The sequence below is a fragment of the Salvelinus alpinus genome, chromosome 1, assembly GCF_045679555.1.
Source record: "Salvelinus alpinus chromosome 1, SLU_Salpinus.1, whole genome shotgun sequence".
NCBI lineage: Eukaryota > Metazoa > Chordata > Actinopteri > Salmoniformes > Salmonidae > Salvelinus > Salvelinus alpinus.
In genome coordinates this window covers 97,532,609-97,546,758 of record NC_092086.1, presented here as the reverse complement: position 1 = coordinate 97,546,758, position 14,150 = coordinate 97,532,609, and the positions used below count along the sequence as shown (strand labels likewise).

Sequence of the window (14,150 nt, the reverse complement as noted above, 5' to 3'; positions counted from 1 at the left end):
AGGTTTGTTATGGTGCCATATTCTTTCCATTTTTTAATAATGGATTTAATGGTGCTCCGTGGGATGTTCAAAGTTTCAGATATTTTTTTATAACCCAACCCTGATCTGTACTTCTCCGCAACTTTGTCCCTGACCTGTTTGGAGAGCTCCTTGGTCTTCATGGTCCCACTTGCTTGGTGGTGCCACTTGCTTAGTGGTGTTGCAGACTCTGGGCCCTTTCAGAACAGGTGTATATATAATGAGATCATGTGACAGATCATGTGACACTTAGATTGCACACAGGTGGACTTTATTTAACTAATTATGTGACTTCTGAAGGTAATTGGTTGCACCAGATGTTATTTAGGGGGTTCATAGTAAAGGGGGTGAATACATTTGCACACACCACTTTTCCATATTGTTTTTTTTTAAGTTCTATTTTTCATTTCACTTTACCAATTTGGACAATTTTGTGTATTTCCATTACATGAAATAAATAAAAAATATATATTTAAATTACAGGTTGTAATGCAACAAAATAGGAAAAACGCCAAGGGTGATGAATACTTTTGCAAGGCACTGTATACAGTGGCAAGAAGAAGTATGTGAACCCTTTGGAATTACCTGGATTTCTACATGAATTGGTCATAAAATTTGATCTGAACTTCATCTAAGTCATAACAATAGACAAACACGGTGTGCTTCAACTAATAACACACAAGTTATTGTATTTTTCTTGTCTATATTGAATAAATAATTTAAACAATCACAGTGTACTGTAGGTTGGGAAAAGTGTGTGAACCCCTAGCCTAATGACTTCTCCAAAAGCTAATTGGAGTCAGGTGTCAGCTAAACTGGAGTCCAATCAATGAGACGAGATTGGAGATGGTGTTTAGAGCTGCCCTGCCCTATAAAAAACACTCACAATTGGAGTTTGCTATTCACAAGCAGCATTGACTGATGTGAACCATGGCTCTAAACAAAAGAGATCTCAGAAGACCTAAGATTAAGAATTGTTGACTTGTATAAAGCAGGAAAGGGTTACAAAAGTATCTCTAAAAGCCTTAATGTTCATCAGTCCACGGTAAAACTAATTGCTTATGAATGGAGAAAGTTCAGCACTGTTGCTACAGGAGTGGCCGTCCTGCAAAGATGACTGCAAGAGCACAGCGCAGAATGCTCAATGAGGTTAAGAAGAATCCTAGAGTGTCAGCTAAATACTTACAGAAATCTCTGGAACTAGCTAACAACTCTGTTGACGAGTCTACGATACGTAAAACACTAAACAAGAATGGTGTTCATGGGAGGACACCACGGAAGAAGCCACTGCTGTCCAAAAAAAAACATTGCTGCACGTCCGACGTTAGCAAAAGAGCACCTGGATGTTCCACAATGCTACTGGCTAAATATTCGGTGAACAGATGAAACTAAAGGTGTTGTTTGGAAGGAACATACAACACTATGTGTGGAGAGAAAAAAGCACAAACCTCATCCCAACTGTAAAGTATGGTGGAGGGAGCATCATGGTTTGTGCTGCCTTAGGGCCTGGACAGCTTGCTATCATCGATGGAAAAATGTATTCCCAAGCTTATTAAGACATTTTGCCAGAGAATGTAAGGCTATCTGTCCGCCAATTGAAGCTCAACAGAAGTTGAGTGATGCAACAGGACAACATCCCAAAACACAGAAGTAAATCAACAGAAAAACAATACCCCTTCTGGAGTGGCCCAGTCAGAGTCCTGACCTCAACCCTATTGAGATGCTGTGGCATGACCTCAAAAGAGCGGTTCACACCAAACATTCCAAGAATATTGCTGAACTGAAACAGTTTTGTAAAGAGGAATCTTCGAAAATTCCTCCTGACCGTTGTACAGGTCTGATCCGCAACTACAGAAAACATTTGGTTGAGGTTATTGCTGCCAAAGGAGGGTCAATCAGTTATTAAATCCAAGGGTTCACATACTTTTCCCACTCTGCACTGTGAATGCTTACATGGTGTGTTCAATAAAGACTTGAAAAATGATAATTGTTTGTGTGTTATTAGTTTAAGCAGACCGTTTGTCTGTTGTGACTTAGATGAAGATCAGATCAAATTTTACATACTTTTTCTTGCCACTGTACTGTATATAATAGAGTAATCTGTTGTCATAATGTAGTTATCTTTGTCCAGTGTAAGAAAAACAACAATTAATTCTTCAGTTGCTAGAAAATTAGCCTATTATTTGCGTGTATGTGTGACTATGTAACATTTTTCAGGCATGGACATTTTTAAATTTGGGGTTGGCAGGGTATATGTTCCTTTCAATTAATGTATGATGTCTTGCTGACTTCTTGTGAAAAATGAGAGATATGACCTCTCCCTCGTGCTCTCTCTCGATCTCTATTGCAGCACAGCTTGTCTCCATAGCAATAGGAGTTTGAGGTGGGTCGCTATCCATGGTGCTGAACCTCAAGAGCTATCATTGAGGAAAATGCTGCCGATAGATAGAGGAATGTAAGTGTGTGTGTGGGCACACACGTACTTGCTCATGTGCACGTCAGCATATTGGTGTGTATGTCAGTGCACATGCATATGTATGTATGAGAGAGAGGGACTGAGAATGGTTGGCGATAGAGGGAGGGAGAGCAAGAGAGCAGAGGTTTGTGGGGGTTGGTACTACAGATAAAAGGTGCTGATCGTTGTAACTGGAGCACTCTGCAGGGGTTAGAATATGATTACTGAAATACTGGAGTGTCAAACAATAGTTAGTATGAATTGAAGGTTACTTCATTATCAGTGCCCAAGAGATTGTGTCATGATTTCAGAAATATTTTGTGCAAAGACAATCACATGGCAGAAACATTCAATTAGAGAGAGAGAGAGCGCGAGGGACAGAACAGCCAAAAGGAGAGAGGGAATGATGGAGACAAAATAGAAAGCAGGGTGTTCATGATAATCCCCTCCTCCGTAATCACAGGAAGGTGGTGTGGTTGTCATAGCAACCATTTCCTAGGTGCCGGGTGGTTCCTGGCAACCAGCCACTCCTATCAATCGTTTGCAGCGGACTGCAGGGTAGAGGCTGTCTCTGTGCCGTCACAATGGAGATCATCCATCAGTGTTATACTGTGCAGTGTGGGCAGTCTTTAAGACAAGAAGAAAATGACCAGGAAATCTGTGTTTCTACCTGATACTTCCTTCATATTAACCTCTCCCTCAGTTTAATACTCAATCTCCCTGACTTAGCATGGAGTACCGAAGTGAGAAACTGGGTCATCATCAATGTCTGACGATTTAAGTATCCTAACAACACCGGTAACTTCAATAATGGCCTTCAGAAAGACAGGAACCCACAGAACCACATATCTTAAAGCTTTATTGACACCAGCATCTAGAAGCAGGATATTTAAGCAACAGAAACAACATCCAAACTGTTTTTGAATAAAAAATGTAAGCAATGCCATTCTCTCTCACTCACTTTTTAACTCGCATCTGCCAATCAGGTTTGTGCATTGTGTCCCCGCCCCCACCCACCTATAAATAACACAGGAAGCCCTACAGAAAGGGAGGCAGATACAGTCAGACCATAGAATCATAATGCAGGAATAAGCAGTGTAGCTACACAACAGAGACAGACATGATCTGCATGATACTTAAGCAAGCACCACAGACACCCTCCTGTACCATCAAGCCAAGTGCAGAGATCACATCAGATATAAAAAGTATATTGTATTTTTAAAAAAGTACAAAGTAGATACGCCGATACAGGTTTTAAACCCCATCCACTGTCAAAGTAGAGCTTAAGGTCTCAGGTCATATCACACAATCACCCAGCCACTGGCTGCTTGGGAGATTTTCTCCAAATGCCTGGGATCTAAATGAATCCAGATGACATCTTATCCCTTGCAATCATCATGACTTGAATCTGCATTTAGAACCATCATCTCATTCTCCTCAAGTCACATGTATTGGTATAATGCAGGAGACCCATAAAGAGCTCATGACGTCTGAATTTAGTTTCATATTTTCTGTTACCTAAATGTGTAATAAATGTGTCTTCATACAAGGCTCAGGCAGCATATTCTCCCCACAGGCAGAGCAGGCAGTGCCCACATCATTAGTGTAGCAATCAGACAGCTGTGTGTCCAACACCATCAGCCCTCAGACCCACACAGTGACAGTGACCTCACATTGTGACGGGAGGTGAGGTCATGATTCACACAGGGCTTTAAATAGGAAGAGAGCGATAAAGAGTTGGAGAGTTAATTACAACTTCAAACTATGACTGCACTGCAGCCTGTGGTAGAGGAGTGGTGTAGCCAGATCTGGATTCAGTGGAAATCACTGTGAATAGGAATAGCTTATTGTTTTTCCCATTAAACCTACATGATTGAGATATATACAGTAGTATTTAAGTTCAGTATTTCATTTCAAATGAAGACTGGATGGATTGTGAGTGCAGGGCCTATAAGGTCATGCATGCACTGACGTCAAAGGAACCCCCTTTCTGTCTCACTCGTCTTCAGTTTCTTTCTCCTTATCGCTCTCTCCTTCTTTTGGCCCTTTCCCTTCATTGTGACGTGTATATACTGCTGTCTGTTCTAGTTTCTCATTTCTAAGACCTAATGCCTTGCATTAAATCTCTGCACTTCAGGGCATTGCTGGGAGAAGATATACTCTGTTTATCTATAAATGTAAAATAACATTTTGGCTAAATTCTTGATCAGGGGAGCGCTACATTCAAATTTCATAAAATAATTTAGATTGTTTGTCTGTACACTGTATCAGATAAAAGATTTGAATGATGTATTGCAATACAAATGTCATACAGTAGGCTACACAATGCACTTGAATAAGTCACATAAAAAGCAGTGTTAACAATTGTTAGGTCAAAATATCCAATAAAAACATGACAATTCATAAAACATTGTAAACTTTAAAAACATGGCCAGAGTATTGTATTGCACCATGCCAACATAAATACATTTCAAATATACAACAATAAATACTTTTTTTTAAACAGTCTTATTTTTTTAAGTGAATATAGTAACATTTCTTATATAAAGTACACATGGTTTCTTCCTCTAAGCTTCCTGTTTAACACTGAATTCTCCTTTAGCTGATGATCTGAGGTTTGTTCACAGTGGCAGGGACACTGGGAGTGTGGGATGGAGTAAGTGTTACAGTGATTGAAACCTGGCAGAGGCCTGTGCAGTTTAGTTGAGAAGGCTCAGACAGAGGTATGATAAATTGTTGTAAAGTGAACCCCTTTAGTGCCTCGGATATTCTACATACAGTGTTGGCTACATTTGACCCTCATATTGTCCTGCTTAGGCAGGTAGGAACTAAATCTGGGTATTTCTCGCTGTCCTGAGTTTTTCCTTGGACATGATTCTCACACAAAAAATGGATTCTAGTCTGTGCTTTATATATACATGCTGAGCAGGAAATGTTTCTCATCAAAATATACTAAATATAGCATCAGTGTCAAATGTGATCATGAAGATTTGAACCGTGAGAATATATTAGCTATCTCTGTCTGCAATGTGAAGTGGAGTAAGATGGGGTACTTCTCGCCTACCTGGCTCATTGAATGACAGGTATGAGGTATTGATCTATCTTGTGACCAACTCAACATGCACATCCCATACCATGTCTCAGGAGATAAATAATCCCATAACATAGGCTGATGTTCAGAGTCAAAAACATAATTCAACACATTCAAGAAAATTGTTAAGGTCTAGAAAGCCAAATGATGAAAAATGTTAGTCTTATTTCTAAACAAAATGTACAAAAGTTATCTATGCACACTACACATTCACAGATGAACAAAGATAGTTATTTCACTAGCTAACAGAGTTATGGCATTGACCATATTGTGACCTCTCACACATACCCCTAATGCATTGACATCACAATGATGAGGAACCCTCACAAGAACTAAACAGAATATCCCTTTTGTGTAATGTGTTTCTTGGAGAGGTAAGGTAGGATTTTGGAAGATATTGAGTGCCTGGTCCCACATTTACAGTCAAAAGTCCCAGGGAGGGTGCTATGCATAATGACATCAGTCCAAAGTTGTCTGAAAGACCTTATGTTTGATGTTCCTTTCTTCTTTATGATATTTTCTAAATACAAGTACCTGTTGATGTAGCCATGCAGATTCATGCTTGATGGAAGATGATAAAGGTAGTCTATAGTTGCTGAGGTGGTTGGTGTGGTATGTTTGGGCAGAAGGTTCGACGAGCTGTCCCCAGAGGTAACTGTTGGATCCCAGTGATTGAAGGAGGGGTGTTGGTCACTCTTAACTTCTTTGAACGTTCTGCAGCCGAATACCCCAGATTGAGGACATCATGGCAGGTCACTGCTGGCTCTGGAATCCTGCCAATAAATAGAAAACACAGTCAGCCAATAGGAGGTGGAGAGAGGAGGGGGATCAGCTTGACTGACAGCCTATAAGGAGTCACAATTCATGCAACTGTTAAGATCTCCAACTGGGGCTTGACTGGTTATTTCCGCCATCAATCAAACATGGGTGGGCATTAGATACCAAGTTGTTTACTTTTACGGTCATAAACAATTAACATGCCTCTGGATTATGCAAGGAGGTGTGCATGGTATATTCTATAAAATTATCTACATGGGCTATTTCTCAAATCATTATCTTTTATTGTCCCCACAGGAATTGAGAAATTACAGAATGGCCAAATTGCAGAATGGATCTATGATGTGCATCTAGGTCAGATTAAAAAGCAAGCAAGTGAAATTTGAATAAAACCAAAAAAATGACAAAAATAGGGCAACAGAAAGGGAGATGTACCATAGAGACATGCACATCACAGTCTGTAGGAGTGAGGGATAGGCAGGCTGGTGTTTGAACTACTTTAGTGCAATTGTTTATGTGTGGTGTGTGTGTATGTGTATGTGTGTGCGTGTGCGTGTGCGCATACGTGCAGGGCTAAAGGTAATATGTCTATGGAGGCCACAGTTAGTCTGTGTTAGACAGTGGCCGACAGGTATTGAGCAGCTCATCATTTCATTATTTCTCCCTGTATTGGGCCAATGATAAGATATGGCTGCTGGGGAGCAGGGGCAGAGCCAAAATATGCAGGGATGTGTGTGGGTGTGACAGAGGGGCTGGATGCAGCCGCTGCTCTGAAGGTGGTGTGCACACTGAGCTTTGGTTAGCACTTTACCCTGAGTCTCTGCCAAACAAACCACATATTGTCATTACTGCTCTGACCTGGCAGCCACTTTGGGCCTAATCTCAGCTGTCAGTGATTGGTTTCCCGCTTTACAGAGATTTCCCAATCTAATCACAGATGCATCACAATGAAGGTCAATGGGAAGAAGAGTGTGCAGTGTGTGTCAGGGGAGGGGGACAGAAAACAAATAGGGAAAGGGATAAAGAAAGAGACCAGGAATTCAACCCTCTCTCTGCATCCTCTCTGGAAATCAATGTATGTCGGCTCTTTGCTGACATTTTATAATCCATGCCCCCTTTTACAAAGGAGACTGGACTCTGCCCACACAGAGTCAAACCCACATTAGGGGTGATAAAGTGACAATTAGACCTATCATTAGAGCAGGACAGCGACACTTGCACACAAAAAAACAGTGAGAAACACAATTCTAGATTGAGCTACACCAATCACAGTGCTCCTACATCATGTTACCAGCAACCAGCATACCTCCAGCTGTAGAATGGGCTTCCTTTCATTTTGAGTACTTTAGAACAGAAAAAGAGACAGGTTCAATGGTCAGAGTCCAACACACACACACACACACACACACACACACACACACACACACACACACACACACACACACACACACACACACACACACACACACACACACACACACACACACACACACTTTTCCAAAACACAAGATCCACTAATCCAATCCAAATCTGTTGTTTGTTTTCATGTCATGTCAGTACAATAGAGAGGAGACTGCCTTGTCCCTAAGACAGAGCTAAAATTAAAACAGTACTTCAGTTAGACAAGGTTAGCCTCTTATTGGACCTGGAAAAGAAAATTCACACAGACAAACACATCAACACAAAAGGAATTAGAATAAACTAACAATGTCATACAATGTTTAGCCTACACTGGCATTCCCATTGTACTGTATAGAGCTCACATCAGTCCATTATTTTCCCCCAGGTTAGTTTTATTATTACACAAACCCCGGTCCTGGTTTTTGCAATTCAGCTCAGAGAGTTGTAGTGTCTGAGACAACAGCAGACAGACGTTCTTGGAAAGCTATTTTTTGTTATTAAAATTGCATGAACTGCAAGCAAAGAATGAAAGGAAGTGGCACTAACATGACTTGGGAATTAGCATGGCTCAATGACTTAAATAAGCAAACTGAGCCAAACCCCAGTAGAGTGAATGACTGCAGGGCAAATTAAAAGCAAAGAAGTTTTTCTGTTATGTCTGCATAACACTTTCACAGTAATAGCCTAGCTGTGTTCATACACCACAGGACTGGAACAGAGCTTAAATGGATACTGTGATATTCTTGATCTACTTTCACAGAGTCTTGTGAACACTATGTTTATGTGTGCTGTATAAAGGAAGCTAGCGGTATTTCCACGGGCCAATGCTAACTAGCGGTAGTGCAATTACCGGAACTCTACAGGTACAGGAGCAATGCTACTCACAGTATCCCTCAGCGAAACACTAGAGAACCTGCGGATATCCTATAGATAGAGGACATTTCGGCAAAATACATAGAGGATTTATTAAACAAACCAAAATCAACCCTGGTCAGATAAGTAGTAGAGTACTACTGTATTGGTTTATTAACTGGAGTGTAACCTGTCAGATAAGTAGTTATAAGTAGTACAGTACACTGTATTTGTTCATTAACTGGAGTGGAACCTGTCAGATAAGTAGTTATAAGTAGTACAGTACTACTGTATTTGTTCATTAACTGGAGTGTAACCTGTCAGATAAGTAGTTATAAGTAGTACAGTACTACTGTATTTGTTCATTAACTGGAGTGTAACCTGTCAGATAAGTAGTTATAAGTAGTACAGTACACTGTATTTGTTCATTAACTGGAGTGTAACCTGTCAGTAAACATAAAAGGCTGAGAGCTGCACCGAGGTGACACAGGGTCTATAGGCTCCTCCTCAGAGGAATATGATAGTGTAAAATGGGTCAAACGGTCAGTCAGTCTGAAGGATGCGCAGTGGAAACGCATAGAAACCGGCAGAGGTGGCTTTGGTCTCAAAAATAATGCAGAGGTGGCTCTGGTATAAAAACATTTTTTTTACAAAACAAGGCCCTGTTTGAATAGTATTTGAATGGGTCCTTCATTCACGTAATCAGTGACTACATGATAGTCACTATGAAAGAAAGGCTACTGCTTTCATCAATCCAACCTTGTCAGGTGTGTGATTACATGAAGGATGGAAGAGTGTGCATTTCATATAAGGAAGGATATGTCAGAGGAAAACTGCTCCGGGCCTCCATCTCCGAGGCGCACATACCTGTAGCGTGGATGCTCTTGAGTCGCTGGTCTCTGTAGGCCCTGTGCTTCTGGGTATACTGGACACAAAGTAGCCTGCTCCCTTCGGTACTATAGGCTGTCGGACAACCACCTTGCCTTTCCTGGTTTCTGCTAGAAACAGGCTGTACCAGTAGGCATCACTGGAGATGAGGGTGGAATCGGCTATGGTAGAGCTCCTCTGGCTGATGATACTGTTTCTGCTGATCACACTGTTCCTGTTTAGACTGTTCAGATTCATATTCATAGCAGGAGGCATCTTCATGGGCTTCGGTTTCTGACACTTCAGCACGATGACCACCAATATGGTGATCAATAGCAGAAAGGATACTGAGCCCAAACCAATGACCAAATACAGATTTAAGTCTGTGAACAAGTCATATTCCAAAGGCACCTCAGTAGTTTCTGAGAATGGCGTCACCATGTGTTCTACTGTTGATATCTTGATGGTGACTGTAGCGGAAAGAGCGGGGTCTCCATTGTCTTTGGCGACAACAACCAGCCTCTGATGACGGGGGTCCCTATAGCTGAACATTCTCGTGGTACGGATCTCCCCATTGTACTGATCTAGACTGAAGAGGCTAGAGTCACTGATCTGTAGAAGCTGATATGTGACCCGTGAATTCTGTAATGAGTCTGCGTCAATGGCGATTACTTTGGCAACTAGGAATCCTTTCTCAGTGGACCTCGGTATCACCTCTTCAATAACCGAGCCCTGCGCACGCCAAGGTGACACTATGAGCGGGGTGTTGTCATTCTGATCCAGAATGATGATGTGAACTGTCACATTGCTGTTCAGTGGAGGTACCCCAGAGTCTCTGGCCTCTATGTGGAAAAGGAACTCCCTCTCCCTCTCAAAGTCAAAGGTCTTTAGAGCGTAAAGGTTGCCATTCTCTGGATTAATGGAGAAAAGCATGGACATAGATGTGTTGATGATCTCCTTCTCCATGATAAAATACACCAGATACTGGTTCTCATGGAGGTCCGGGTCGAAAGCACTGAGTGACGTCAACAGTGCGCCGGGGACGTTGTTCTCTACAACGTGGATTGTGTAGAACGACTGGGGGAATATTGGCGAGTTATCGTTGACATCCAGTATCTCCAAGGTGATTGTCTCATTGTCAGATAAGCGAGGTGTTCCTTTGTCTGTGACTATGAAAGTGATTTCATATCTTGGAATTGTCTCACGGTCCAGTGGTTCTGAAACATGCAGAGCAAAGTAATCCTCCGAAGACTTATTAAGAACGAAGGGTAGGGATGTTTGTTGGTTCAAAGTGAGCTCAACTTCACCGTTGTCCCCGGAGTCCCTGTCGCTTATACTGATCACTGCTATTAATGTTCCTATGGCAACATCTTCCTTGAGCGTGCTTTTAAAAGATTTAATGGTAACCTCGGGATAGTTGTCATTCAGATCGGTAATAAATACCATTATTTTACAATCTCCGGATAACGAATTAGATCCTTGGTCTCTGGCTTGAATATATATATCGAAACTGTGGCTCTCCTCAAAATCAATCACATCCTTAACCTTTATTTCCCCTGTATTCGAATTTAGAGAGAACTTTTCTTGTGTCTTCTCGGATGTATATAACGTGTATGAATATATCATCTCTGCGTTAGTGCCCTCGTCCAAGTCTGTTGCGTTCAAGGTCATTACTAGAGTTCCAATTGGGGAGTTCTCAGTTACATTAATAGCATATATCGGCTGGTTAAAAAAAGGGGCGTTGTCATTGATATCCAGAACCCTAACGATGATGCTGGCTGTGCCTGAGCGTGCAGGGACCCCGCCATCTACAGCGGTTAGTATTAAATGATGAACCGCCTGTTCCTCTCTGTCTAAATTACTGTTGAGAACCAAATCTACGTATTTAGATCCATCGCTTCCCGTCTGTATGTCAATTGTAAAAGACTTGCTTTCGCTTAAATAGTAAGTCTTAATAGAATTCGCACCGACATCTGCATCCACAGCATTTGTCAAAGAGAATCTCTCTCCTGCAGCGGTAGATTCTGAAATATCCAAGTGCATTGTCTCCCTTCGAAAGACCGGTGCATTGTCATTTATGTCCATAATTTCAAGCTCAATGTTAAAGATTCGAATGGGATTTTCAAATATGACATCCATTTTCAGAAAACAAGACGTTGTCTTGCTCGAGCATATATATTCCCTATCTATCTTTTCAAGTATGAACAGGTCTCCCGTTTCTTTGTTAATGTCCAGATATTTGTTTCTGTGGATGATATCAAGCTTTGCCTTGCGTGTTATCAGAGTGCGAAGGTCAAGTCCCAAATCTGTAGCCAGGTTTGCAACAACGGAACCCTCTTGCATTTCCTCGGGAATAGAGTAGCGATTAATGGACAAAGCAATTCCCCACATCGCGCTGAATACAAAGAGAACGGTGACGCACCTTGTCCATACAGTTGCAATGGAAAGCGCCATTATTGCAAAGAAATATGGTAAATTATGTCAATACTTGAAGCAATCCGTTAAAGACGAATAACTTTACATCTACGAGCTATTGCCTACGTGAGAAACAATCCGTAGCCTTCTCTTCTGCACCGGGGAATTCATGCCGAGCTTCCACGCCGTACAACTGCGGTGCGCTGCTCTCCCAATCGTGATGACGTCTGCTGGGTAGTCGTCATTGAAAAGGAACAGCGACATGATGTGTGCTATGTAAAATGGTTGTACCTTATTATGAATGTTATGGTTACGAACGTAACGTTAATTAATGTTTACAGACGAAAAGTAATATTTCGAAAGGTTATTGCAATAAGCCCTGGTAAACCATTTCCTATGTGAGGCACTAACGGCTGCCTGTTTAAAAAGTTTGCAGATGCACATTGTCTGAGATTCTGTGGTTGCACTCTAATTCTTTGGTTGTTCTCTTTTTTCGACTAATGTATGAATACCAATTTAATGAAGTACAACAAATCCAACGCAAGTCCTCAATAGTAATTTTAGCACCACACAGCATGCCTTCAAAAAATATTGTTTGAATGGGGAACTCTATAATGACCAGAAGTGTTATTAATATTGAAGTAGAAAGCCAAAGTTATTTCCACTAGTATGGCCTAGTGTGATGAAGGAGCATTAGCACAGTGTCCAATATTGGTCTATAAAACATTCAAAACAAATAGGCCTAAACAAGTGAAAGTATAGCATTGCAATTATTCTGCATACCCTCATATCTTAAAAATCTGCAATTTGTGATAATCAGCACCTCAAAGCCACCACTTTACGGCTCCTGTACATTAGCACACGGTAAATTGCTGCGTGCCGCTTCGACCGCCCATAATGGCTCGCTTGTGGCCGTGCTGGCAGAATATGGCAGCAAATAGTTAGCAGCAGTTGGTTGTGCATCAAGAATAAAGCATAGCACATTTGTATGAAGGTCTGGTTATTAAATTAATAGGTTCTCCACATGTTTTGGAGAACCTATTCAAGTAAGTAAATACTTTTCGAAAATGTAAAAAAAAAGAAAGATGTATTATTAGCTAACTATCTACAGTGCAGGCTAACTAAAATGAGCTGCTAATATAGCTAGCTAGTTATATAGACAACTTTACATACTGTATTTTTTATTTTATTTATTTTATTTTTTATTTCACCTTTATTTAACCAGGTAGGCTAGTTGAGAACAAGTTCTCATTTGCAACTGCGACCTGGCCAAGATAAAGCATAGCAGTGTGAACAGACAACACAGAGTTACACATGGAGTAAACAATAAACAAGTCAATAACATGGTAGAAAAAAAGAGAATCTATATACAATGTGTGCAAAAGGCATGAGGTAGGCAATAAATCGAATAATTACAATTTAGCAGATTAACACTGGAGTGATAAATCATCAGATGATCATGTGCAAGAAGAGATACTGGTGTGCAAAAGAGCAGAAAAGTAAATAAATAAAAGCAGTATGGGGGGTGAGGTAGGTAAATTGGGTGGGTAGTTTACAGATGGACTATGTACAGCTGCAGCGATCGGTTAGCTGCTCGGATAGCAGATTTTTAAAGTTGTTGAGGGAGATAAAAGTCTCCAACTTCAGAGATTTTTGCAATTCGTTCCAGTCGCAGGCAGCAGAGAACTGGAAGGAAAGGCGTCCAAATGAGGTTTTAGCTTTAGGGATGATCAGTGAGATACACCTGCTGGAGCGCGTGCTGCGGGTGGGTGTAGCCATCGTGACCAGTGAACTGAGATAAGGCGGCACTTTACCTAGCATAGCCTTGTAGATGACCTGGAGCCAGTGGGTCTGACGACGAACATGTAGCGAGGGCCAGCCGACTAGGGCATACAGGTCGCAGTGGTGGGTCGTATAAGGTGCTTTAGTAACAAAACGAATGGCACTGTGATAAACTGCATCCAGTTTGCTGAGTAGAGTGTTGGAAGCTATTTTGTAGATGACATCGCCGAAGTCGAGGATCGGTAGGATAGTCAGTTTTACTAGGGTAAGTTTGGCGGCGTGAGTGAAGGAGGCTTTGTTGCGGAATAGAAAGACGATTCTTGATTTGATTTTGGATTGGAGATGTTTGATATGAGTCTGGATGGAGAGTTTGCAGTCTAGCCAGACACCTAGGTACTTATAGATGTCCACATATTCTAGGTCGGAACCGTCCAGGGTGGTGATGCTAGTCGGGCGTGCGGGTGCAGGCAGCGAACGGTTGAAAAGCATGCA

At 41.4% G+C, this 14,150-nt stretch overlaps 1 protein-coding gene across 3 annotated transcripts; it reads right to left on the bottom strand.

Annotated features, from left to right (window-relative positions):
• Positions 1-3,315: 3,315 nt before the first annotated feature.
• LOC139535592 (protocadherin alpha-C2-like) lies at positions 3,316-12,090 on the bottom strand. Of its 3 annotated transcripts, none has more exons than XR_011667159.1 (3): positions 9,462-12,090; positions 7,623-7,684; positions 3,316-6,337 (listed from the first exon to the last, which is right to left on the bottom strand). XR_011667159.1 is itself a non-coding variant. In XM_071335171.1 (3 exons), exons 1-2 carry the CDS (start codon positions 11,913-11,915, stop codon positions 7,673-7,675), a joined length of 2,466 nt encoding a protein of 821 aa, XP_071191272.1. In that variant the 5' UTR covers positions 11,916-12,090; the 3' UTR covers positions 3,316-6,337; positions 7,648-7,672. The 3 variants fall into 3 exon arrangements, 2 of the variants coding, with proteins under 2 accessions (XP_071191272.1, XP_071191264.1); XM_071335171.1 differs by having other exon boundaries at positions 7,648-7,684; XM_071335163.1 differs by lacking the exon at positions 7,623-7,684.
• Positions 12,091-14,150: the final 2,060 nt, after the last annotated feature.

Excerpts from the sequence above, each read along its gene's own strand:
- LOC139535592 (XM_071335163.1), bottom strand. The coding sequence starts at position 11,915 with ATGGCGCTTTCCATTGCAACTGTATGGACAAGGTGCGTCACCGTTCTC. Across the intron at positions 6,338-9,461 it reads CAAGAGCATCCACGCTACAG|GATTCCAGAGCCAGCAGTGA; the intron begins GTATGTGCGCCT and ends ATTTATTGGCAG.